General features: G+C 39.0%; 2 protein-coding genes across 27 annotated transcripts in view; one reads left to right on the forward strand and one right to left on the reverse strand.

The window, feature by feature from the left end:
- The window catches only part of sema4d (sema domain, immunoglobulin domain (Ig), transmembrane domain (TM) and short cytoplasmic domain, (semaphorin) 4D), a 36314-nt gene extending 17749 nt beyond the window's left edge, over positions 1–18565 (reverse strand). For 4 of the 11 annotated variants that reach the window (XM_041969941.1, XM_041969932.1, XM_041969937.1 and 1 more), the window contains exons 1-2: positions 18420–18564; positions 9787–9899 (exon numbers count right to left, since the gene is read on the reverse strand). In XM_041969941.1, coding sequence (XP_041825875.1) covers positions 9787–9824 — 38 coding nt within the window. In that variant the 5' untranslated portion in view covers positions 9825–9899; positions 18420–18564. Of the gene's footprint in view, positions 1–2245; positions 2322–2869; positions 2928–6462; positions 6567–9786; positions 9900–13999; positions 14368–18419 lie in introns of those variants that run through there. The other 7 variants (XM_041969938.1, XM_041969934.1, XM_041969939.1 and 4 more) reach the window with 5 other exon arrangements.
- A 4000-nt stretch (positions 18566–22565) lies between these two features.
- Positions 22566–24267, forward strand: part of add1 (adducin 1 (alpha)) — a 29008-nt gene continuing 27306 nt past the window's right edge. For all 16 annotated transcript variants that reach the window (XR_006008439.1, XR_006008438.1, XM_041969628.1 and 13 more), the window contains exon 1: positions 22566–22681. The gene's annotated coding sequence lies outside the window, so the exon portion shown is untranslated. The remainder of the gene's footprint in view (positions 22682–24267) is intronic.

Genomic DNA, 24267 nt, shown 5'->3' on the forward strand with positions numbered 1-24267 from the left:
CCTAGTACTGAATGTGCCTCCGTAGTCCAACATGAAAACATAATCACCAGGCTCTTTTTCTTTTAATTACAGAAGAGGGAAAAAATTGGGAAAGTTTTACTATTGCCATCTGTATGGCAAAAATAAGGGACAGAAGTTCTGGGGATCACCTTTAAAAGGCCACTCAAATCTTAAAATTGCCCTTTTCTCATCATTCAGATGTGTTTAAAAGATACTCAGGTAGTGTCCAAGTGGAAGAATGCTAATATTAGTAATAGCTGTGCTATTACGAGGCAGCTCACAGGTGATTCTGCCTCACTAAAGCCCGGGTTTAAATGGAAGCCATAGCCCACAGTAAAATCATACATTTTGATTTTATGCTATTTCTTTGAGGCCATTACGAAGTTGGCTTGGCCTTGGGGCAAATAATGTGAAACTATTTTGGGAAGCTGCAAAAGCCCAGCTGAAGGCTCTGCGGTTCCCAGCTGAAGGTCTTGTGGTCCCAAGCTGAGGAACGGTAGTCTCATCGGCGGTAGTTTTCTTAAACAGCAACAGCCAAGGACAGATGTATCTGGGTTTGGGGTTTAACATCAACAATCGTGCAATCGTGATTTACTGTATGCAGTAGTCAACAAAGATGATAAACAAAGAAACTGTATTTCAAATGACAGCTTGATGTTCTCACCAGCTATGGAACATTTGAGGGAGCCGTTAACCTCACTACAAGCCTGCTATATTTTCTCCTACCCTTTCTGCCTTTCAGCAGGACTCCTTTATCTCATACTTTTCTCTCAATGCAGTCTTCAGCAGGCACCGATTTCATGGTGGTAATTTTGGCCGGCAGAGACACAAACCTCCTTTGGAGTGTTGTGTGTCCTCCTGAACTTGGCATACCAGCACACACGCTAATTTCACCGCTTCGTTCACAGCACAGAGGGATAAACAACAAAAGCAAAGTCTAAAACATTAAACACCTATCACACCAATTTCTCGTGATCTGGCCAGCAGATTTAGGTCAAGCATTCTTTTCCAGCACAACACACACTGTACGCAGTTTACAATCACAGTGGGAGATTAACTATTCATTCTTTGACAAGCTTGGATATCGTACAGAAATTAGGATCCTGTAGGAACATTTATCCATTACTTTTGCAGAGGCTCCTGAGTGCCAGCAAGTAGCTGCCTTGAAGAATTTCACCAAAAAGAAAATAAGTTTGATACTTTTTATACTGTTAAAATACTTCTAGCTAGATTTAGACTCAAGTTGTATGGTGATGGCTCATTACTTTTTGTACATTAGTATCTGAGGCAACGCATCTTGTCAACATCTTCAAAAGCTCATGAGCCATGTAGCAGACAAACCAAAAAGCAACACAGCTAGTAATCCATGGAGTTATGCATGTGTTTCTCACTGATGCTATTAGTGAGACGTGTGACTAGGCACAATTGAAATCAAGGATCAATGGCTATATGTTTACAGCAATTACATGCAAGTTTGCTTTGTTTCACGCTGCACAAAGTGGCAGAATTAGCTATTAGCGGCAGAAATCTTGAAGTAGTTTGAAATTACAGCTAGAGAAGAAAACATGAAGCCACTTAAATGAACTCTTGATACTTGTAGGGTCAAGACTTGGACTGAACCACTGACAAGAGACGCTGACTGATGGCTTCAAATAGAAAATGCATGTTACAGTTGTTCACACAGAGAGAGAAATAACGTGCGCTTACATTCTTTTCAGGATCGCGTGTGGCTGAGTAACTTCCTGTAATAACACCCCCCCACTGGCCACACTGGTGCTAAAGCTTGAATTTTCAACTTTGTGCTGCATGAGCTTCCTTTGTTGTTTGCAAAGCAAAAACCATGTCTAAAGTAGAAGTTTGTTTTAAATCACTCTAAAGTAAATAACTGAAACCTATGCATTAAAAATGATCTGGTGGTTTTATCTGTACTGTGTACATCTTCAGCTGTGTTTTATTCTTTTAAACTATTTTTTAAAAAAAACTTTTGAGTTTGAAAATAAAAATATTTTAAAACTGCAATCAATCTTTTGAAACAGGTCACAGAGTTGTTTGAATCTAAAGTTACTTTACCACAAACCAAATTGCTGCTAAGGATAAATATTTTGATTAACTTTTGAACATGCATTTATGTAACATAACCAAAATAGGCTCACAATAACATTCTTAGCTTTAACAACAGTGGTAACCCAGACAGTGACATTTACAGTTCTCAAAGTAGACAAACTACTTTCCACCCAATGCTCACATTTTGGCTTAATGGTTTTAGTTGCAGAAAGGTGATGGAGACGCTCCAGAAGTCCTCAGATGCCAGCTTTCTCTCTTACTACATCCATATGCACATTACTTTGGCACTTGTAGAAAAGCTTCTCAGACCTACCGTGCATAGATACAGTTGCTAAGTCGTAAGTGGACAATCATTGTTGGGGCTAGGTGCTTAGCAATTTTAGAGCAAAGCCAAAGGCCGCTAGAAGGCAGTGATGCATGTGTACCAAATGCTTTTCATTATAAGCATTGTTATACAGCAATTAAGTTTACTTAAAGTAAATTCAAAAACGTGAGCACTGAAAGTTTAAGAGGAAAAAAACACCAAACACAAGGAGTGACATGGCAAATAATAGGTTAAATAAAAGGAAGAAATCATAGAAAAAAAAAAAAAAAAAAGAATCAGTGTGATTGCCCAGGTTTGATCATGCGGGGATTGGGAGAGAGGACAAAAACAAGCAATGCCCCAAAGGTGCTTACAAGTGGGGGTTGGATAAGCATGCAACATTCGTGTAGAAGCTTGCAGGCCACTGAGAAGCTCAGTATCAATCTGCAGAGCAAAACAGGGAGGCAGGCAAGAAGGAGGGAGAGGAGTAGAGTTTCTGACCTGTGGCTCCTAAAAGATGCGACGCTCTTCCTCTGGAGAGAATTATAATATCCTCAGGCTAGGGAGGGGTGGGGGGAGACAGAAAGATCAGACAAGGCAGTTATGTGGTGTCAGTGAGTGTGCCTATGGGGGAAAGAAGGTTGTACATGTGTGGTTAGTTGTAAGAACATGGACGATGAATCACTGAAAACACAGGTTGCACATTTAAAATGTCATTAAATAACATCAAACACTGACGAATATCATTTATTTAACTATCCACACACACCAACACAAACACACACACACACACACAGAGGAAAAAATCATTTACAGTAACTTAAATATGCTTAATCACTAAGCCAGTCATATCATCTAATGATATATGTCAGGATACTGTGTTGATTTTTTTAAACCAAGGACAAACAAATGGTGAGCAGTCAAACGATAAAAATAATCTTAGGTTCCCTAACTGGCTTTACACGAGGTTTGTGACATCTAAACTACTTCACTATTCCACCACCTGATTCTACTACAAAGTGTTGGCTGTTTGTGAGAGAACTAATAAAAATGTGGGCAGCCACATTTTTGAAACCATGTGATAAAATTAAAGTATTAGCCCTTAGACACTATTGAATTAAATCTGCTCTGCTTGTACTAATCCAATAAGGGGTCAGCTATGGCCCAACCTTGAATATGCAAAACTTCTATTCTGAGAAAAGTTGGCTCAATTTATAGGCTTATTGATCATTTTTAATTGGTGACTTTGGATTAAGTTCTTATATTGTAGAACAGTTTCATCCACTTCCAAATTTTTCAGGATGTCTTTTTAGATTAAAAGAAAACTTTTGTTCTACAAAGCAAGTCGCTCATTCACATTAATATACAGCTTGTTTTTGTTTTGTTTTTTTTTTATGAGAAAATATATATTTACAGGGACTGAACTGCTGATACACTGATTAGAAGACCAGTCAGCTCAACTGATGCAGTCCCTAAAGCAATCATCTAGGTTTAAAGTTTGCTTCAAATTTTTATTTCCTAGAGAATGACAACCTGGCTGGTTTTACCCTGGAGAAAGGACAGACAATGTACTGCTCCTGAAGAAATATTACAAGTATGTTCTTGACCTCCTGACTTCTACTGGAGGCAGCTGGTTCTTTTAGAGTAGAGTGGCACTTGGTCTTTGGGTGGGAACTGCAGACCAAACTTAACATTTCTTCTCTTTGCAAGTTTGAGACCCCTCATTAAATTTCAAAAGGCACACTTACAGATTGTCAGAAGAGGAATTCAGAGGATCCAGGAGTGTAAGGACTACTACAAGCCACTAAACTCAACTACTACTGGTTTGATTATAGCCAATAAAAGTCACATTATTTTTAGTTTATAATAAAATACAATAAAAAATATTTAAATTCCACAGACTTAAAATCTTGCAACTGGAATAACTAAAACTAACTTGATGAGAATATTCTGCCTTAATGTGGGAACAAGAGGAAAAAAAGCTCGAAGCTGACAGAGCAAATCATCTTTAAAAGGGGTTTAGACTGTTGTACACTATCAGTACCAGTGTTGCGCATCACATATTAAGCTAAAAGAGTGCAACTATTTCAGGAAATAAACTTCAGTCAGCTGGATAGTTCTATTGCTTCCATTTTTATGCATGAAAACAGTTTTTTTTTTAAAAGTTGAACGAGGGACAGTATAAATCTTCTGCTATTGTGACAGATGGTTGGGCCTCCTTTCACAACACTTTCCAGTCTGTTCCTTTAGACTGCTTCCCTGAGCAAAATGAAAACCCTTACAGCAAGGCTGAATACATTCTCCCTGCTCAAGTACACCGGCTTTATTCCCACAGTCCTCTACAATCCAACACTGTTTGAGTGGAAAACATGGGCTCAGGTTTACTTTGCCTTGACTTTAGTTCAGTTTCTCATGGCCCCCCAAAAGAAACAATTCCTCATTATTAGTATACCTAAAAAAAAAAAAAGAAAAAAAAAAACATCTCACACTCAAACCAGACCAAGATGGGTGTTGCTAGCAAAGCAAAAGCAGCAAATTGTCCCACAATAACAGCATACATCTTCCAGACAAGAGAATTCAGGTCACCTAAATCAACCCAAATATGCAGATAGGGTAAACTAGACTATAATGCAGACCCCCCGCTTCACTGTATAAAAGAATAATCAGATTATGTTGAGCAGTGATGATACACAACAGTCTACTAACATGGATGTTTCACTAATTCCCCTTCCCCCAAACAACAACCACCAAATCCATAGATGTTCAAAAGCATTACCTTCATGATACTTTTTAGGTTTATTTTATCCATGTGGTGACTACGCTACCCTGTGATCAGTTAGCTTATTTACTTTCTACCATCAAGTATAGATTTCAGCCAATTATAAAAGTTAACAAATTGAGATCAGTTTCAAGATTGCCAGTGCTTTAAGCTATTTAGTCATCAAGGTCAAGAAGCTGGGTGACTGCAGGGTGGTGTAGTGCTGTTCTGCCCTGTACGCAATGTATCACTTTGCTTTTCCCATCATCTGCACTTTCTAAATCATTCTGTTACTCTAAGATCCTGTTACTCAGACACTAACAAGAACATCTCTGACAACAAGCACAAATAAACCAAGGATCAAATCTTCAACTCTCACCATCTTCTGATAGCATCCATTGAGCTCTTGGGGCAGATGACAGATGCAGAAGATTGATGAGCTGTAGGCCAAAGGGTGCATCCCCCTCAACATCCTTAGGAAACACTTTGACTTTGCTTTCCTCAGCTCCCTCAAAACCCTCTGACAGCTGATGCAGAGTTTTTACAATGCAATCACGAATCATAATGAAACCGTGCCTTCCCATTTCTCAATGCAGGAGGTGTTGAGGGGGGGTTCGGGGCCCGGGTGTGAGACCAGCAGTGAGTCACACCACGCCCTTCATGACACAGCGGTCTGGAGAGGTGACGGACAGGAAATGGAGATGTCACGGGTCTAGCGTATTTAATTGATGAGTGGACTTGAATGAGGACTAGGCAAAGCAGGCCTTCTTCAGAGTTTTCAAACCAAAACAAATGCATTATTGACCCTAATTCAAATTCCTGCCATTGGTAAACATATTGACAGGAAGTGCTATTGAACTCAATCTACTCTGACACCCGATTTTCTACAGGAGCTGATAAGAGGTCCCAGTTTAAGCTTATTATCTCCTTCATAGTTTTTTTTAAGCTTCTGAACTCTCGTTTGTGGACAAACTTCAGTGGAAATCCTTCAAAAAAGCTTGGCTGAGGAGAGATTTAGGTCTGTGCAGTGCTAGTACAGAACATTTCAGATTTTTTCCAGGTGGGGGGAAAAAAGTAAGGAAAAAAAAAAAACTTAATTACAAATTGTACTGCACCAGGAACTGTTTTTTAAAGCCTCAGAGTCCAAACATGGGATTATGCATTTATTATATACTAAATTAATTAGGCTGGGTTTCACACTTATAATTTGCATGTATGTTAATAACTTAACATGTGAAAACACTTCCTGTCAGTGGTGCAGCTTCAGACAAAATATTTAGGTATTTAATGGGTTTCAAACTGCCATCAGTGTTGTGGTTTGGTTCAAGAAGATCACCTTTGAGATAGCATTCTCCTCCATTGATCCGACAGCAGCTTAACATGTCTGAGTGAGCACCCAGGTCACTTCTCTGTGGAAAGCTATGACATAAGCTCACCAAATCTGACCTTGTTACAATACTGTATCACTTTAAAACGCAGATTGAGCCTAAACTGCAAGCAAAAAAACACAGGCATAAAGACACTTTTCAGATTTCTTTAGCTGACAAGTAATAGTTGCTTTTTTCATCAGTCAACCTGCTAAACATGTCACTTCAGACTTGTTTCTATCAACTGATTTGGATGAAAATGCTTCGGTGTAGTTGTAAATGATTGGAAAAAACTAGGAAGAAGACGAAAAGCAGTCATCTTTTGCAACTTATGCAAATTGTCTTGAAGCAGAAAATAGTCTACAGCTCATGTGGTCAATCATGTGAAAAAAACTGTTCCCTATAGCTAACCTGATTTGCAAAGTGTTTCAATAGCATTGCCTCTTTTGCAAATAATCAATGTTTTTAAAACGACAAAAAAAAATAGTAAATTTGACAAGTTCTGCTTGTCAAATTTTGTCTGCTCAACCAACCTTATCAAGGAGGACACTTCAATGCCTGCATTAAGAAAAATGTTATTAAAAAGTGTTATATATTTCATGTTGAGAAACAAAGCTTGACAGCTTCTGGCCTAACTCCCCTGAGACCGACATGAACCCACACATGCAGGACACTTGGCCAATACCAAGAGGTAAATCTGATGTATTTATACAGAGTAGGCTGGGAAAGGGCACTCATCTCTATGACAGTGTGGTCTTTCCCGTAAAGCCCCCTCCCCAACCCCTCACATACACACAACCTGTGCAGCCACCCTTAGTGCAGATCTATAAACATCCCAAGTCTCTGACAAGGCTGTCAGCGACACCAAGACAGGTGGGGGAGGGAGGCCAAATAAAAACAGAGTAAGATAGAAAACAAGCTTTGATATTCTTGTGTACAAAAACAGAAAACAAAAAACGACTGAGATGAATAAGAAATGAGGAGGTGGATTACTCTGATGGATGAAACATGATAGTATAGGAGGGCTTTTGGAAAAATTCCACATAGTTTGCTTTTGATTTGTGTTTTCACATACATGACAGTCTGGGTTGAAGAACATGCAAGCCCCTAGTAAGAGTTTAACACTTATTTTGGTATTCTGACTTTCTTACTATGGCTATGTTGTCAAATCCTGCATAAAGGACGAATGGATGGATATTACCACATAAACATATGTATATGCACATAAAAAGCTGTGTAGGAGAGGATTATCCAGACTACAGGCACTACAGGGCAAATCTGGCTTTAGAAACTTTCCTCATTGAGCATCCAGGCACAATAAGAGGCCGAACTTCAAAAGCAGCTGATAAAGCATGTTTATTTTTGTGAATGCAAGAGGACAATTGCAGATGGATAATCACCTCCTTCATCATTGGCAACGTCTGCATGGAAAACACAAATGCAAAGCTCTTTTTACTAGATAAATTTCAAGCATGTGCTACTGACAGTCTAATTAATTTTGTTGGGGAAAAAAAGAACCCAAAAACAAAGTATCCCACGTGTAATATACGTGTCCACAGGCTAACCTGTATCTGGGAATGCCAAGAGGAATGCACATATCTGTAGGAATGTCCACTGATATCCTGCTAAGTGTAAATGTTTACCCATGAGTTTGCCAGAGGGAAAACGGGGGACATTTTTGTGTGTATGTTGAAGATAAAACAACAAGCAGCCATCTTCTTGTGCTTTTGTATGAATCTTAAGTAGTCCCATGTTGAGGCAGGCTTTGTTCACAGTCACTGTTGGGGGGCACATCCTCCAACTTTTCCCTTCACTTCTTTTTAGCACAACATTTATCATTCTTCCCAGTCAAACAATAATCTTACAATGCGGACTAGCATCTAGCACACAATTAGACGCCCCTCTCCACAGTCACCACCAATTGCATGTTGCTTGGATACCTTTTATTCAGCAGAGCAGCTTGTCAACATCATCATCTCTTACTTAGGAAAAACGCCCAACTTTCAGGCCTATGGATTAAGTCCTGTGAAAATAAAATTTCTGAAAGCATTTCTGCTTTTTTGTTTTTTTCTTTTCTTTGTGTTACATAAAAAAATGCACTCTTACAGGACTGGTTGAAATGGCACAACCCTCTAATTTGTGAGGAAAAGTCCCCTGGGGCAAGTATAGCATTATGCGGATGCACAATATTTTACACTGACATTATCGCGTGCAAGCGCTAGCCGGGGGAAGACCCCTAAGGCCCGTCTTATAAAAAGACTGAGTTATATTCACCAGGCCTCTCTACCCCGTCTCCACTCTTCTCTTGCACTTTCAAAAGGGTGAACAGGTGCATTAATAACAAGTAGAGAGATGATGGAGGCCGACTAAGTGCACACAAACATTGAATCCCATTAGCATCATTGCAGCAATACCTTAGGAACTTCACCCTGTGCAAATATTCTCATTTTCTTCAATGATTTCTGCATCACTAAAGCTTTATCAAAGTATTCTGTTTCTTTGAGTTTGTTGCAGACCAAACTTTTTTTTTAAAAAAACCTACCCATTTTTTCTGTAACTCACACACACATACAATAGTCCTGACTTTATTTGGGTCTATCCCTTTCAGCTGACTGGCCTGTACCACTTATTCCGCTTATTATGGATGCTGACAGCAGATTACTTTGCTTACTGCACCCAAATTCTCCATCGTCTATAGATCAAATCCAGAAAACACTGGACTGAGAAACAAAGCCAAAGTTGACAAAAGACACAAAAGCAAAAAGAGATAGGAAGCAGAAATGGAGATTGGGTGCAAACTGAAAGGGGGAAGGGAACAAGATAAAGAGAAATTCACCATAAGGGAGGAAAAAAAAAAACAGGATAATACCAAGAAGAAGCAGTAGAGCAGCAGTATGGCAAAGGCTCAAAACCCTTTAAATGACTCTGTTTTGTCAGGGAAATAAAGACCAGCTAACAGCAGCAGCAACATACCAGCACAGTGAACAAGAATGCAAATCAGCCCTGATGCAAATGTCATACGTCTTCAGGGGCAACACAGACTGTCTTTATACCAACCCCCCACCACAACACACTTCTCTCTGTGCAATCTGAGCCCCTGTTTCTCCTCCAATTCTGCACACAAACAAACTCATACAAAACATTTTCATAACACAAACTTGGACAGAGTGAGAAAAAGCAGCAACATACGGCCCCGTCTCCTTACTTCATGCTCAATTAAAAAGGTGGAGCACTGGGGCCCTTTAAGCGCACACACACGCACACACACACACACAAGTTGAGGAGTTACTTACTTGTCAGTCATGGCATCGGCTAGCGAATATTGATTCATTAAATCTCCTTTTCACTTTTCCTCAAATAGGTGGAAATTATTGAAGAGATCCAACGAAAGTGTCTCAACACTGATCTGCAAGACAAACATGAGACATTACTTAAAAAAATCATTAATTCATACCTAAAGCATTCAAGATAAAAACCAACTCACATGGAAAACTTTGCAAAAATCTAGTTTAAGGCAGCAGTTGACTACTACTTTCTGTCATGACCGAAAGTAATATCAAAATCACTTTATCTGAGGTCGATAAAATATTCAAATTTCAGAGTGTAAAAATGTAGCTGTGGTTTTCTTTGTCATTTCAGTCTCTTTTAGAAGAGAATTAATTTGAATGGAAAGTATTAAAAAAAAAACTTCCACTACAGCACAAATAAATAAAAATGATAAGCTCAGTTGAAGTGTTTTTCCCCTGATTTGAAGAAGATTTGATACCACCTGGCACATCTGACCTGAAAAAGATTAATATGACATGACTCAGCAGCTGTTTTCTGGTCTGAGCTGGTAACTGAATGGCATCTTCCCAGATACAATTTTTATATCCCAGATATTTTGAGACATCAAAGCTAATATATGAGGCAGAAGTTTATCCTTTCTTAATCTCGTGGATGTCCATTGCGGCTATCGTTTCTTCTTCCCCAATATGTTTTCAGTTAGAGCATCTTCCACCATACCAAAAACATTTACCACAATTTCCATAAGCCCAGTGATGCTTAAATTGCCAGAGACAAATAAAACATATTTTTGCCAATGGAAAAAAGCAAGCTAAAAGTTCCTATGCTTAAGATACATGAAACATTTAGTTTGTTTTCATTGAACGTTGGCTAATACAATATAACTGCAGATAGATTTCTTTTAAGTTTAAAAAGATATGTGGCAAATTCCATTAAAGTTAAAACATTACTATAATGACGTCTTTACAGAACATCTGCATCATCATCATCTATAGCAGTCTCATTGTAACGTCTGTTTAGTTCCTTGTGACCGAGTTACAGCACATAATTTTGTTGCTCTAACGTCATGCCTCTGATGAAAAACTTCATTATCAACACAGGTCTGGCTCTTTTTTTGTGATGGCCACTGCAAAAAAAAAAAAAAAAAGCATATTAGCTTGTTGTCCGGGCCGGTACCACATCTAAGTTCGCAGACATGCTTCAACTCTTCACAAATGAGCCTACCAAGGCCTGGTCTCTTCAGCTTTCTGGGGATACGGCTACCATGGTTACCGAGGCAGCCCACCAGCCAGCTAGCTAGGATAAATAGAGTGCACCAAGAAATCCACAAGATAGGGAGCAGGCAATGTGAATACAGTCACGGATGAGAAATGCATGCATGAATTAGTGGATCAGAAGAAGAATAATGTATTAATTTGCACCAATAAAAAGGGCAAATCATCAATAAGGTGCAAGAAACAGTGTGTTGGAGAAATCTATAACAGACCTCTTAAAATGCATATTTAAGAACTCGCAAATCAGAAGATTCACTTTTCTGTCACCGTTTTGATCTAGAAATGTAATAACCCCACCTTCTCAGTAAAAGAGAAGACATGATTGATCAGCAAACTCCAAAACCTGCCATTAGCTCTTAAACTAATCCGCCTTTAACAGATTACAGTGGCAGCACATTAGATTAATAGATTATCCCGTCATTTGTTAACACACTGCTATAATGCAGACCATGACCTGCCAGAGTGGGATTCAGCCTGCAAGCAGATACACATTAAATAGCAATTCACAGGCATCCGAGGATGGATAACAGACATGAAGAACAGGATTGAATAAAGGTCTCGACCCCACCCAAACCAAAGCCAGACATCAGCCTTGGAGCCAGCAGCAGTTCATCTGTTTGGAGGCCTTGGCTGTCAGTTTCCTTTAACCTCTTACACAACTACTGTTCACCTCCCCTGGACTCAAGACGAAAAAGCACTGGGCAAGAGATGCCCCACAGACACAGAGTTCAGTCTGTAATTCTCCTGATATGAACTTTTGTCTGTCTTTCTGTCCATCTTCAGGGCACTAACAGGTATTAGCTGTACACACCCGAGTTATTCCGGCCATTTAGAGGCTATTTCCTCTGGTACATCCGCTGCTGCCTTCTTCCTAATTAATGTCAAAGAATGAAGATGTAAACATCAGAGGTAACCTGAACAGGGTTGATGTTTTAATCAATGTCTGCAATTATTATTTTTTTATTATTCATCATTTTTAATCCATGCCAGCAGAAAAAGTTAAAATGTCAGCTTTTCTACCATGAAAACTTATCTCCATATTAGACAAGTCATGTCACATGTCAACAACATGTCATTTCTTGTTGGTCTTTGTGATCAGCACAAGATGTTTTCAGTCTATAAAGAATGAACACTGACGAACAGAATAGTGGAAGTAATTGCCATTTTGAGAGTACCCGCAGTCAGCAGTGGCTGTCATCTTTATAAACTCAGTTTTTTTGAGGATTTCTGACAAGTTTGTCATCCTACATTCCCAGAACATATTAATTTATTTAAAATGAATCCACACAGAAGAACAGGTCATTTATTTGATTTCAGAATCAAAATAGAACAATAAATGTTCAACATATAAATTTTCAGTATGATGGTTTAGTTGCAGTTGACTGCTTGTAGACTAGCAGGTTTTAATCCTTCCGTTTGTAAAATGGCTGTATGATGTATAGTTTTTAGATTCATGACGAATTTAGGAACTTACACCAAACACCAGGTAAAAACCAACATCAAAGACTGGAACAGGTGGCTGCGCACCTAAAACTGAACTTCATTTGTTGTTCAGCAGATTGTAACGATCTAAGTTATTAATAATTAGTGTTTCTGCATCATAACAGCTCCTCACCTCTCCTGAGTTTATCGCAGGATGGACGTTTCTTTTCAGCGTGTTTTATACATGTTCCTAACACAGTTTAGTAGTGAGAAACCTGAAAGTGTAGCCACAAACTGTAACCAGGTGCTCCCAAAATGGTGGAGAGAGCCACGGTCACCTCTGCATTCCCTGAAGAGACAGTTGTGTATCCCTCAGGAAACGCCAATCAACTATTTGGTGGCATGATGCACCTCTAAGCTAGTTGCTAACCACACAATGACAATGCCAGCAAACTGAGGAAGGAAACAGCAGAAATATAGGAGATAATGGAGTATAGCTGCAAAGAGTCGTGAAAGCGGGAATGGGAGTGAAACTGAACTCAAAGCTGTCGTAGTAGTTGACAAAAAAAAGCCCCACTACATCAGTAATATGGAAGTGGTTTTAATATAGTAAAAAAATATCAAGATTACTTTAATACAATGTGCAAACAACAGCACAAAGCTCTGTTCTAAAGTTAAACTATATGTGTTTTAGGTTGCGGTCATTATCTTTTTTAAATTGACAGCATTAGGAAACTAAATTGTAATTAAAATCAATCAATACAGAAAATAATGTCATGATTTGTTTTTTTTTGGGGGGGGGGGGGGGGGTTATGTTTCCAATCTATGCAGTGCTATTCAGCAAAAAATAAATTAAGCTTGTCTTTTCTTTCTTTAGCAAAAATAAACAGAGCTGTATCCATGCTCAAATTTTTTACATAACACTGAATGTAGAGCAAGATGAGGAGCAGTGAGTGTGCTGCAGGAAACTTACAGTTAGTGGTCTGAGAAAAAAAAAAAAAAGCCAAAAGTGGTTTCCACATGTGCAGAGCAGAGATAGAGACCTGCAGAGAGCCAGAATAACAATGCTTTTTAAATGTAAAATGATAGAATTTGGATTAGCTTTTATCCTTCTGCACCCGGCAATCATAAACCTTTGTTTAATGCAGCTTTCCAGGAAAAAACAAACTTAACATCTTATAATAAAGCAAAACATTGATGAAACTAAATAAGAATACTGTCTATCATCCAAATGGAGGCAGACCAGTTACTTCAACTTTTTGGATATCTCCTAAAAAGGAGGATAGTGGAGTTCCTCTAAATGCATCTTGAAAACCTTCAACCCACCACAACACTGAATTATTTACCTCTTCTATGAGATTTGGATAAAAATAGCAACCACCACGCTGGAGACACTTTGCCCTGCTTAGAATAAGCATTAAAGCCATATCCTCTGCTATGGCAGAGGAAGAAAACGGTGTCAGCATTGCCAATGGTTTACACAGTTGTCTGTGTCAACGTGAGGTGTGTGCAACATGCATCTTACCATTATCTGAAAAGGGAGATCCTGCAGGCTGAGAAGAAAGAGAAGCTCTCTCAACCTGGCTCACTGTCACAGTTACAACAGGAAAGAAACTGCTTGCATGGAAAGGAAAGGAAAAAAAAAAAAAGAAAAAACAGAATATGATCTTCCAGCACAACTAGACTGCAACCTTCTTCCTCTCATTTCATCCGCCAAGCTTCTTCTATCACGATCGCTCCCTTGGTCTCCCACTGACCCTCCCTCCTCTGGCTCTCCATCTAGAGTGACAAACACTAAAAAGAGCACAAGATGCTTTAAAGGGTGGAGAGTCCTTTCTATTAAAAACCCATTTCACTTCAGTGCATGCCAATAGCAGACTGTCTCCATCTGACTATCACAATACAATAAGCATTTCATCTCCCCAATGTCACTGCAGTCAAACGCTGCACGGCAGTGGAGAGCGACAGTGCGCAGATCGTGCCTCTAGAAACCGTCAATCCACACAATTGGTGGGGAGGGGGGGAGGGGGAAATTTGGGGTGGCGGGTGAGGGGTGAAAAGAGGGGGAAGGGGGCTGAGGTTAGCATGTTGTGTGTCTGTGGGAGTGTGTCTATTGTTAAGGGGACATTTTTGTCTCTCCTTAAAGGAAGTGAATAGAGACAGCAGGTTCAGATGCTTCCCTCTCTCTGCATTATATTCAGTCCTTAACATAAACGCACACATATCTGTAAAGACCATTTGCATCCTCAGGCAATGAATCAGACTTCTATCTATGCAAACACTAAACTAAAAAGGAAGCTGGTTGAAAGAAAACTGGTTAACATCTGTGAGCCGTTAGTTGTGTGCTCAATGTCATTCTCATGCAAAACAATCACCTTTAAAAAATTTGTATTTGACAAATTCAGCGTGACAAAGAAAACACCTCCATTCAGCTGTGTGAGAGCACAGCAACAGAATGTACTGTATGCACGCTTGCGCTCTCACCACTCCATTCCCTTCCAGCTCCCTGCTCTCAGCAACACAACGCTGGGAATCTTTTCAAAACATCAAGTAAGCTGTCAGCAGCACTGCAGCAACAGATCAGTGAGCTTCCTGCACTCTCAGCAGTATCAGTCATAGCTGTGGATGCAAAATCTTGGGGATGTTCACTCATTTCCTGGACAGTTTGCATTTGTGATTGTTGCCAATGTTTCCTAGCACGCAACACTCTGGTTCCTTAAAGAACACCTGCTTTTTGTCAATAGAAATAGTAGCCAACCCTTGCAGGGTGTGGGGTGTTTTTTACTTTTATTGTTATGCTAAACAAAGAAAAAACAAAAAACTAAGCTAAACATCCGGACTTTATCTTAATACATTTAAAACCGCCACACAGTCATAAGGCAATTTTGCTGAGCCAACTCTGGAATGCATCAATTATGTATTGCCAGTAAGACACAGACACACACTATCTACTGCTGATATGGAGCCAGATGCTACCGTTGTTGCCAGTTTTTTAGATTATTCTAGCATGAGGGTGTTGGGGTACAACGGCAGGGTGTGGCAAGAGAGGTTTGTGCCTTTGAAACAGAGATGGGGGTTGTCCCAGATGTGCATGTCATTAAACCAGCACAGCACACCTCGTGATCAGAGAAGCAAACAGACCCCTGACCTCTATTTTAACTCGTGCAAGAAAAAAAGAAAAAAAAACCAATCAGGTTAATGCTAGATGAAACTCATGATCTTATTTCTTTGAAATTTAAAGATGAACATTGACATGCACATATATTCTCTTTCATCTCTTAGCATAAGTAGCTACTTGTCTTTGAGTATGAAATGAAAATAATGTTTACAGTGAGTGGTAATGAGCAAGCGGGAGCAACTATGTGTCTGTGTGAAAGACAGCACCTCTTACAGTGACTTTCACAGCAAAGTATTTCTAACCCTTTTCTGTGAGACAGGATAGGAAATTATCATGAAAAACATCCTCAAGTACACATGAATGGTGGTCACCATCAAATCTATTAAGGGTTCACATGAAAGTCCCTAACTTCAGGCATGCAAGGAGTCTTTGATGTTGGTGAATACTATTGCATTTGAATGTGAACACAAACACAGTATGTGCTCTCAACGCAAGCTCCCTATAAGCAACACTCGATATGCTCCAGTAAGAACCGATTTCAGTGCTCCAACTTTTAACAAGGGTGAAATCTGACAAACAGCCAGAGCTTGGTTTGAAACCAAATTAGGCATGCAAGTAAATAACCACTAAAGATCCAAAGCAAATGCCTTTTCTGCACAAAGTTCAAGTTTAAAACAAGGCTCTCTTTCAGTCTTGCATTTCCTGAATGAATTCACATTTCCCATCCATTTTAAACTGATTCATTTCTCCTCTATAGATGGGTTTGCGTGCTTATGGGTTGTTATAAAGAGCACTCTTTGTAATTCAGTTCAGCACATGTAAATCCTGTGTTTCCAATTAGGAGAAAAAATATACTTTAAGATAAATCGATCTTTCCACTAACAGAATAAATACAGAAGTGTTCAAATAGACTAATTAGCTTTTGCACATTTTTATGTACGCAAAGATTTCCACCCATAAAAAGCAGGTAAACAATTGGCTGCAGTTTATATCCAGAATGTACAGTGGAGAAAACAGCTGTTTGCAGCTTTCTGTGTACATGAACCAAAGACTAAGTGATTTACATTCAAAGAAATTTCAAATCCTACAAGTCGCAGCAACAACTTCACAGCACAAACACAACCTGAGGGAAAGTTGAGAGTGACAGACAGAAATGTCTGAACCTCTCATCGGCATGCAGCCAGCGGTTTAATGATTTGTCTACTGCTGGTGAATGATCACACAGTAATATCCTGTTCTGGCTAGCTCTCCAGGCCCCCCTTGGAGTCTGGCTGACATGATTCTGGGTAGCTTGTGTGCCAGCCAACCCATCAGATTGACAAGATCCGGGTGGCTGCCCCCATGCCTGATGTGACCCAGCCAAGGACCTGTGGAATCAAGATCGATGAGGCAGAAGAATTACTTATTGAGCCCGCAAGGGAAGGGATGTCACAGCCTATGCATTCTGGTGAAATGCTGAGCGAAGAGGACGGACAAGCAGGGCGGCTAATGTCACTAACGATGCTGTGGAAAACAGATTTAGAAAAGACAACAGTTGTATTTAGAGGAAAAACTGAATTGCTAGAATGTTAAAAATTCCATAGAGCTGATGCAATGTAAACTAAGCCTATAATGAGAGAGGATGTCTCTTTAACTTTTAAAGTGAGGAGCATTAAGTCATTCAAGCATTTCAATTAGTTGAAAAGTATACAAAATGAGAAGTACTGCATGGCAAGTAAAAACAAAATTCATACTGAAAGGCACCAAACTAAAGATCATAGAGGACAGAACGCACAGAAATTAAAAATTTAAAAGTCCTTAAACTTTGACTCAGTAAAAGTAATATGCACATTTTTAAGCCATTTCATAAAAAACAAAAGCAGATTAAGTAATGCTGGAATAAATTAGTTTAGCCTTGTCCAAAATCAATAGAGCTCCTATTTTGTTCACTGACAGCAACTATTAAAAGATAAACATGATTAGGAGAAAATTTAGGAGAAAAAGATTTTGACTGTGATATCAGCACATTAGTAAGAGCCTATACTTTACCTAAAGATTATGGATGGTAAAGAAAATGTATAGGATTATGACTTTTAAAGCAAGGACAAGTAGGATTTCAGTCATTCAAGCCTGAGGGTCAAACAGAAAGCAGCTCAATGACTTATTACTCCCATTGACTTAACATGCTGGCAGGTGAAAGTCGAGCCCCTGATGTACTGTATGGTCCTCCAAAGCTTGACAAATATTAAATCTCGCCTTAAGAGACAGTGCGTGCTGCGGTTATTTGTTCTGGCAGCTTTTAGTTGTTCTTTCCATCCTCATAGAAACTGGTGTTAGGTGCTGTCAACAAATGCTCATTTGCTATTATGCGTGCCAAGGGTAGAAACCCCCGAATATCATATGGGTGGCAGAGTGGCTTTTTAAATGTGCAAAGTGAGTCTCTGTTAATATACACACACGCCACAAAAAAAAAAAAAAAGAAAAAAAAGATGCGTGTGAGCTTGAAGGCACGCAATAAAAGCACACATACGAGTTATCTGTCCTTACGGTTACCTGCTATCTCATTTTCCCTACACACAGTCCTTATGCAAAACCATGGGAAAACAATGTGGAAAGACTTAAAGAAAAAAGAAAGAGGGAAAAAGGGAAGTTGTAGCGGGATTTTCTTCGGTTTGTGCCTCGGTGGGGGTTTGGACTGCAGTGCAACAAGTGCAGCTGAGCTGAAAGTCCGCGACAGCACGCATGAATACGACAAGCAGTTTCTACGAGAAAACACCCGGTGTTACTTTTAAAAAGAAAGCCAGTGCTAACTAACGTCTTAGAAATGATAAAAGCGACGCTGACTCACTGTGAGAAGTTTTTCTCTTTCCTTCTGGTTCGTGCGAAGTCGAGTCGCGGCGGCAGCAGCGTGACAAAGTTTGGTTTGTCGCTGTCCCTCAGCTCAGCATGGCGACGGCTCGAGCCACAGATTCAAACATCTCCGGGCTGTGATATCAACAGCGGGGGGAGGTGGAGGGACCAGGGGGAGGTGGAGGTACTCCCAAACAGACATCCTTCAACAACTTTACAGGCAGATTTAACCTGCACTCTTCATCTTTTCTTTTCTCTTCTTTTCTTTTCTTAAATTATAAAACAAGTCTTATTTGTAAGCAGCCTATTTCTACATAGTGTTTTACCAACATAAATCAAAGGAGGTTGCTATAAAGTCTTCAAATAAATTAAACAACTAAATAAACATTTGGTCATTTTATTCCTCTTGCCTTTGAATGCACTGGGATAAGTGCCTATAATATTACAGATTCATGAAATGTCTTTTATTCATTTTTATTGTAGTTACTGTGGACTTTACTTGACATTTTAAATATGAATAATAATAATAACAATGTGTTTTTTTCTCTTTCTCTCTCTTTTTTTTTTCATGTGCTCACTACTGCATCCCCAAAGGTTATTTAAGTTCAGCGTCCTCAACTTTATTTCATGGGAACTCATCACACAGTTGAGTGGAGTGATATGGTATGGCATGAATGCTTCTTAAAGCAAAACCAAGTCTGGATTTAAACATTCGGAGTGAAATATTCGATCCCAGCTGCTTGTTAAAGTTAATCAGCCACTAACAAAGTATTCTAAAAACATCCCAACCTAAAATTTTTCATATTTCATTTGATTACATTTATATGTAACTGATTTGTGATCTGTATCTCTTGTTTACTGAATGTTGTTTTAAGATTCTCTCTGCACTTCCTTGTAGTGTGGGTGGAAAGGACGTGACTTCATTGTCCTCTATGGATGCTAAAGCAACAGTCCTGGTGAAAAATAGAATCCTTAAACTCTCTGTTTGGGGGCCTTATAGGTGGGGGCAGTGGGTTTAAAGGGTCACTGTTTAAGGTTGAAGGTTACACAACATTTTCCTAAAGGAGAAGAGTCAAAAACACAGTGAAGGAAATACAGACTGACCCTTGTCTCATTGTGCAGGGTGGAGGAGGAGGGAGAGGGGTTTTCCATGGCACTGCAAGTGCAATACAATACCATCTTTGAGTAAAACAGATTTCTTCAGGCAGAAGATAAAACAGCGTCACAGTCTACCTCTGTGGCTGTTTTGCAGGATTGCTCAGTAACAGATGTTAGAAGTTTACCTGTCTAGTCGAGCTGTGATAACGCTTTAATGCACATAACTTTAGCACAAGCCAATACTCTCAGGCATAATCGGTCACACAACAAATTGTTTATTTTCACGTCAGCCCCTGATGATTTGAGAGCTTAAACGTGAAGACCAGCTGCAGTTAATATGGAATGGCAAGTGCTGCCTGAAATAAATACGAAAAGCAGCTGGGTTTATCTTCACTCACTCTGTGACATGTGCTGCTAAGAGAAAACAGGTGACCCAGGAATGTGTGCTGAAACTTCAACAAATACTGGCACTTATGATTTGTTGCCTCTCAGCTCTGCATTTTTAAAGATATGTTTTATGTTTTAAATCTTCTTGTGTTCGTAGGTCTTCTGTCTTGTCTGACTGCTGTTTATTTTACTTTATTTGTCACTCTTTAATGGACACACAAACTTGTGTTTTGCTGAGTTACAGTATTGTGACTCTGTAGAAGTTCAAATAAAGTGGCAGACAGACAGAGACAGAGAGACACCAAACACAGAGCCTAATTTTAATGCTACTTTAGATATGAGGATCAGATGAATCCACAATGTGAACAGGGGCAGGAAGTGTCAGCAACACTCACGCACAATAGTTGGGGAAAGTAATATGGTAAGGTGTAGATTTCCAGTCTAAGTACATGATCTTCATGCTTGCACTCTTCAGACACACCAGTTGGATATATTTAGAGTCCATAGCGGGTGTATCCATGCTACAAGGCAGACCACAATTATTCACAACACTGCAAGGGCTAGTACTGGTCTGGGATCAGTCAGGAGGACCCTGTATGTGTGTTGACTGGTACAGAATAGGATTAACACCACAAGAGTCAGAGGTCAGAATTTAATGGTTCATTTATAGTAAAGTTACAGTCGTTAAAATCTAAAGCTTTAAAACTAAAATTAAGTGTAATATAACAACAATAATATAATTTTCTCACAATTTAATGATAGAATAAGAAGTAAAAAGCATTGCATATTGTTTTTTTCATATAGGTGAGACTGTTGTTAAGTCCTGCTGCTCTACCACTAAATATTTTTGCAAAGATATCAAAGTTGATCTGAACAATAAACAAAAGCAGATCTATTTAAAGATCCTTTCTCACTTTCTTCTTTGATTAGGCAAGGTGACTTGCAATGAATGGCACATGTTTCATACCTAATATTAATTATTTGCTAAGATAATTTTCCTAAGCCAAAAGCAATATGGTAAACAGTTATTGGCCTGTTATTTATGTTCAGTGGGCTAAGGTTATTGCAATCCTATCAGAGACAATCCTGCATTATAATGATTTTTTCCTCTGTTATTTATCCTATATTAATATAATAAATGAGGCAAGTAAAAAGTAGAAAACAATTAACCATGTACCACAATACAATACAGTTTCATAGCTCTGATTTCATGTGATTTGAACATGCAGTTCATTTAACATGTCTCTAAGCATATCTCCTTGAAGTAAAATATTTCTGCTGTATAGCACTTTGCATCAGTTTTAGTCAGGTATCAATAAACTGAAGCAGCATTGTAAAGAACTAAACTTTCACTAACACAAAAATGGCAAAGCAGCACCATCTAGTGGTAAAATGTCTAAAACGGAGCCAGAAAATTGCGTTCACTTGAAACCCCCCTTGGATCTCCAACAAATAAAGAAACTGTGCTTCCTGTTTACCAAATACCGTCTCAGTACTCAGAGTACTATGCACTGATCTCCCAATATTAAACCATTGACAGGCAAAGTGAATAATGCATTTTCTTTGGACTGATTTTATTCTCTGTGTTTTTAGTCTTCTGTACAGCACTTTGGTCCACTGTGGTTGTTTTAAAGGGCTTCATAAAGAAAATAGGATTGGATTGTTCTGCTGGCAAAACATGCAGATTGGGATTCACAAGTATGTGACACTTGATGAAGAACATGTTATACTCCACGTCAGCCTGACAAAAATGACCTAATAAGGATTCACAGTACATGACAGAGTCTACAGTTTTTACCTAGCTTTAAAAAAAAAACAGATACCAATCTGACAAGATTTGATTACACCCCATCTCTTTTGCTAATGTCCAGGTATCAGACACTCCAGATATCCTCAACAGTTCTCTGTTATGCCCTGATTTGGCTGCACTTAAGGTATCTCATGCAATATCAGGCAGGTAATCATAATGATATAGACAATTGGTGTATATTGTACATTTTTTGTAAACTTACTGTTGACCCATCTAATATCAACAAGATATATTTGTCTTTGAGGATCACCAGGATGGATTTTAGTGTGAATCATGTCCCTGATTTGTACCATAAAATAAAATTGGGGATGACTGTGCAACAGCTCCAAAGAGATATATTTCTTGTAAAATTAAAAAGAAACGCATAATATCAGCTTGGCAGTCCGCAAGTCTTTTATATTGCCAACACGTTTAGAAAATGTTGGATATTAAGTTTCTTTAAATCTACAGGAAGTGCAATGCTGCAAACCAAAACTGAATCATTATGATCTTCAGGCCTTCAAAGAGTACTACATATATGTTGAACCATACTGTATTTTTTAAGTTACATTGCAGTCCAGAAGATATATTTTCTCTAAAGGCTTTTTGTATTTCAGCAAAACAGTAGCAATATGATACTGGTTGATCAGTCAGCATGACATAGATTATTTAGAAATTAAATGTAGCAATAAAGTTATATTCTTTTAACTTCTTGATCAGAAATAGAAGCCCAGCTACCCTTGGTGGGGCGAACTCATACATTGTCCTCCAATCAAAACCGTTTCTGATGTCACGTGTTTCCAGATGTCCAATAGCAAGTCGCACATTAGCCCTTGCCGCACCCAAGTAGGATGATGGTGAATGGGCGGAGCGAGGACAAGCGCAGAGAGATAAACCCACTCCAGGGTAGGGGATAAAAACATTGAAAACCTTCGTCCAGCCTACGCTCAGCTTTGTTTTAATTTCACCACCATATTTAAGAGAGGGTAAGCTAAACCTTTACAGTCGATATATTTAGAATTTCGGCGACAGTGCCTGTCAAGTATAACATGGTCCATGTGTTTTTTAATGTGCTGTAGTCTTTTTCGGTGTGTTTCAGTGGCAAGCTGTTTTGCTAATGTGTTGCCACTGAGCGGGGGAGTCCAAACAGAGGCTACTCTGCACATTTTCGTACAGTAAAAGCAATGTTTCTTGTGTTTAGCCTTTGTTTAATGGACTCTTTATACTCACTCGCTTTAAGGGACTGAACAACAGCCGAAGGGCACACATTTTTAGCTCGAGGTGTTCTGCTGCAAGAATCGTTAGCCTGCTATCTGAGCAGGCCTGTGATGGCATATTTTTTTTTCTTTTTTGCAGTTGACATGCTCTCAGTTGCTGTAGCTCTTTAATATGGACTCCGTCAGTTTAGATGGATCTTTTCAGCCTGGGTGTGTTTTTGGAAATGTTGTTTGTGTCAAGCTTGTAGGGTGATAGAGCAGTTTCCTGTCCTAGGTCAGAGAGCTGAATGATATCCGTGCACACTCTAATTTAAATGGTAAGCAGGTTTTGCAGATCAGGACAGAAGAAAACGGTATGCCCTGACGCAAGAGATCACATTGATAATTGTACATCTTAATCGAAGCAATTTAATCAGTATAATAAACAAATACATCGGTATTAGCACAGCTAAACATTTTAATTAGAAATTAATTTATGTATTGCCCAAATGACACAGTACTACAAGAATGGTGCTAATCCAATGATGATCCAATGTGACTATGTCGCACAAAATTATGAACAGTAAGAACCACCCATATATTACTAGAGTATGAAGTAGTATGAACTCTTTCAACCCACTCAAATGGGACAAATAGCTTATTTTCACCGTTTTACATTATGATAAATTCACCACCTTTATGTCTTTCTCTAATGATCAAATAAACCATGATTATCTCTTCGGAATATCTACATTTTTTGTATTCTAATGGTAAAGTTAAAAGAGGATTGAGAAGAGATATGGACAAATGCAGCCTGTGTCATGCAGTGCAATGATTTTAGCATTTTAAGTGCTTTGTTTTTCTGATGGATGTGCTTGATATTAGCTATAAAAATCTAGGCAATAACATAAAAGCTGATTCTTTGTCTGAATCTCTGTTTAGGTCCTTCCCCTTCTTACTGTGTAAGGATTGGCAAAATGAACTTTTGGGTGTTTAAGTGATGGTAACTCCATGGACTGGTAATTCCACTAGAATGAGTAAAAACTCCCAAAGGATGGAGCTTAGCGCTGCCAGTTTGGCTTCGTGTTGCCACTCTCCAAACACATTACACCAAATGTACATACACACTCACAGTGGATAGGAGTTCTGTATTTGTTTAACTCCCACTCCCTACACGCCCACACCCTTGACTGCAGTGCAGCTGAAAATGTGTTCCACATTTAAAGCTCCATTCTTACTATTTTGCTTTCTCTTTCCTTCCTCTCCCCATGTGATCCCTTGGCAGTATATGTGCTTTTTGATATTTGTATAGGTTGCTTTTTTTTGTCTAATCAGTCATTCACAAATGGTTGCTGTCACACCAAAAGGGTCACCAA

The sequence above is a fragment of the Melanotaenia boesemani genome, chromosome 19, assembly GCF_017639745.1.
Source record: "Melanotaenia boesemani isolate fMelBoe1 chromosome 19, fMelBoe1.pri, whole genome shotgun sequence".
Taxonomy (NCBI): Eukaryota; Metazoa; Chordata; class Actinopteri; order Atheriniformes; family Melanotaeniidae; genus Melanotaenia; species Melanotaenia boesemani.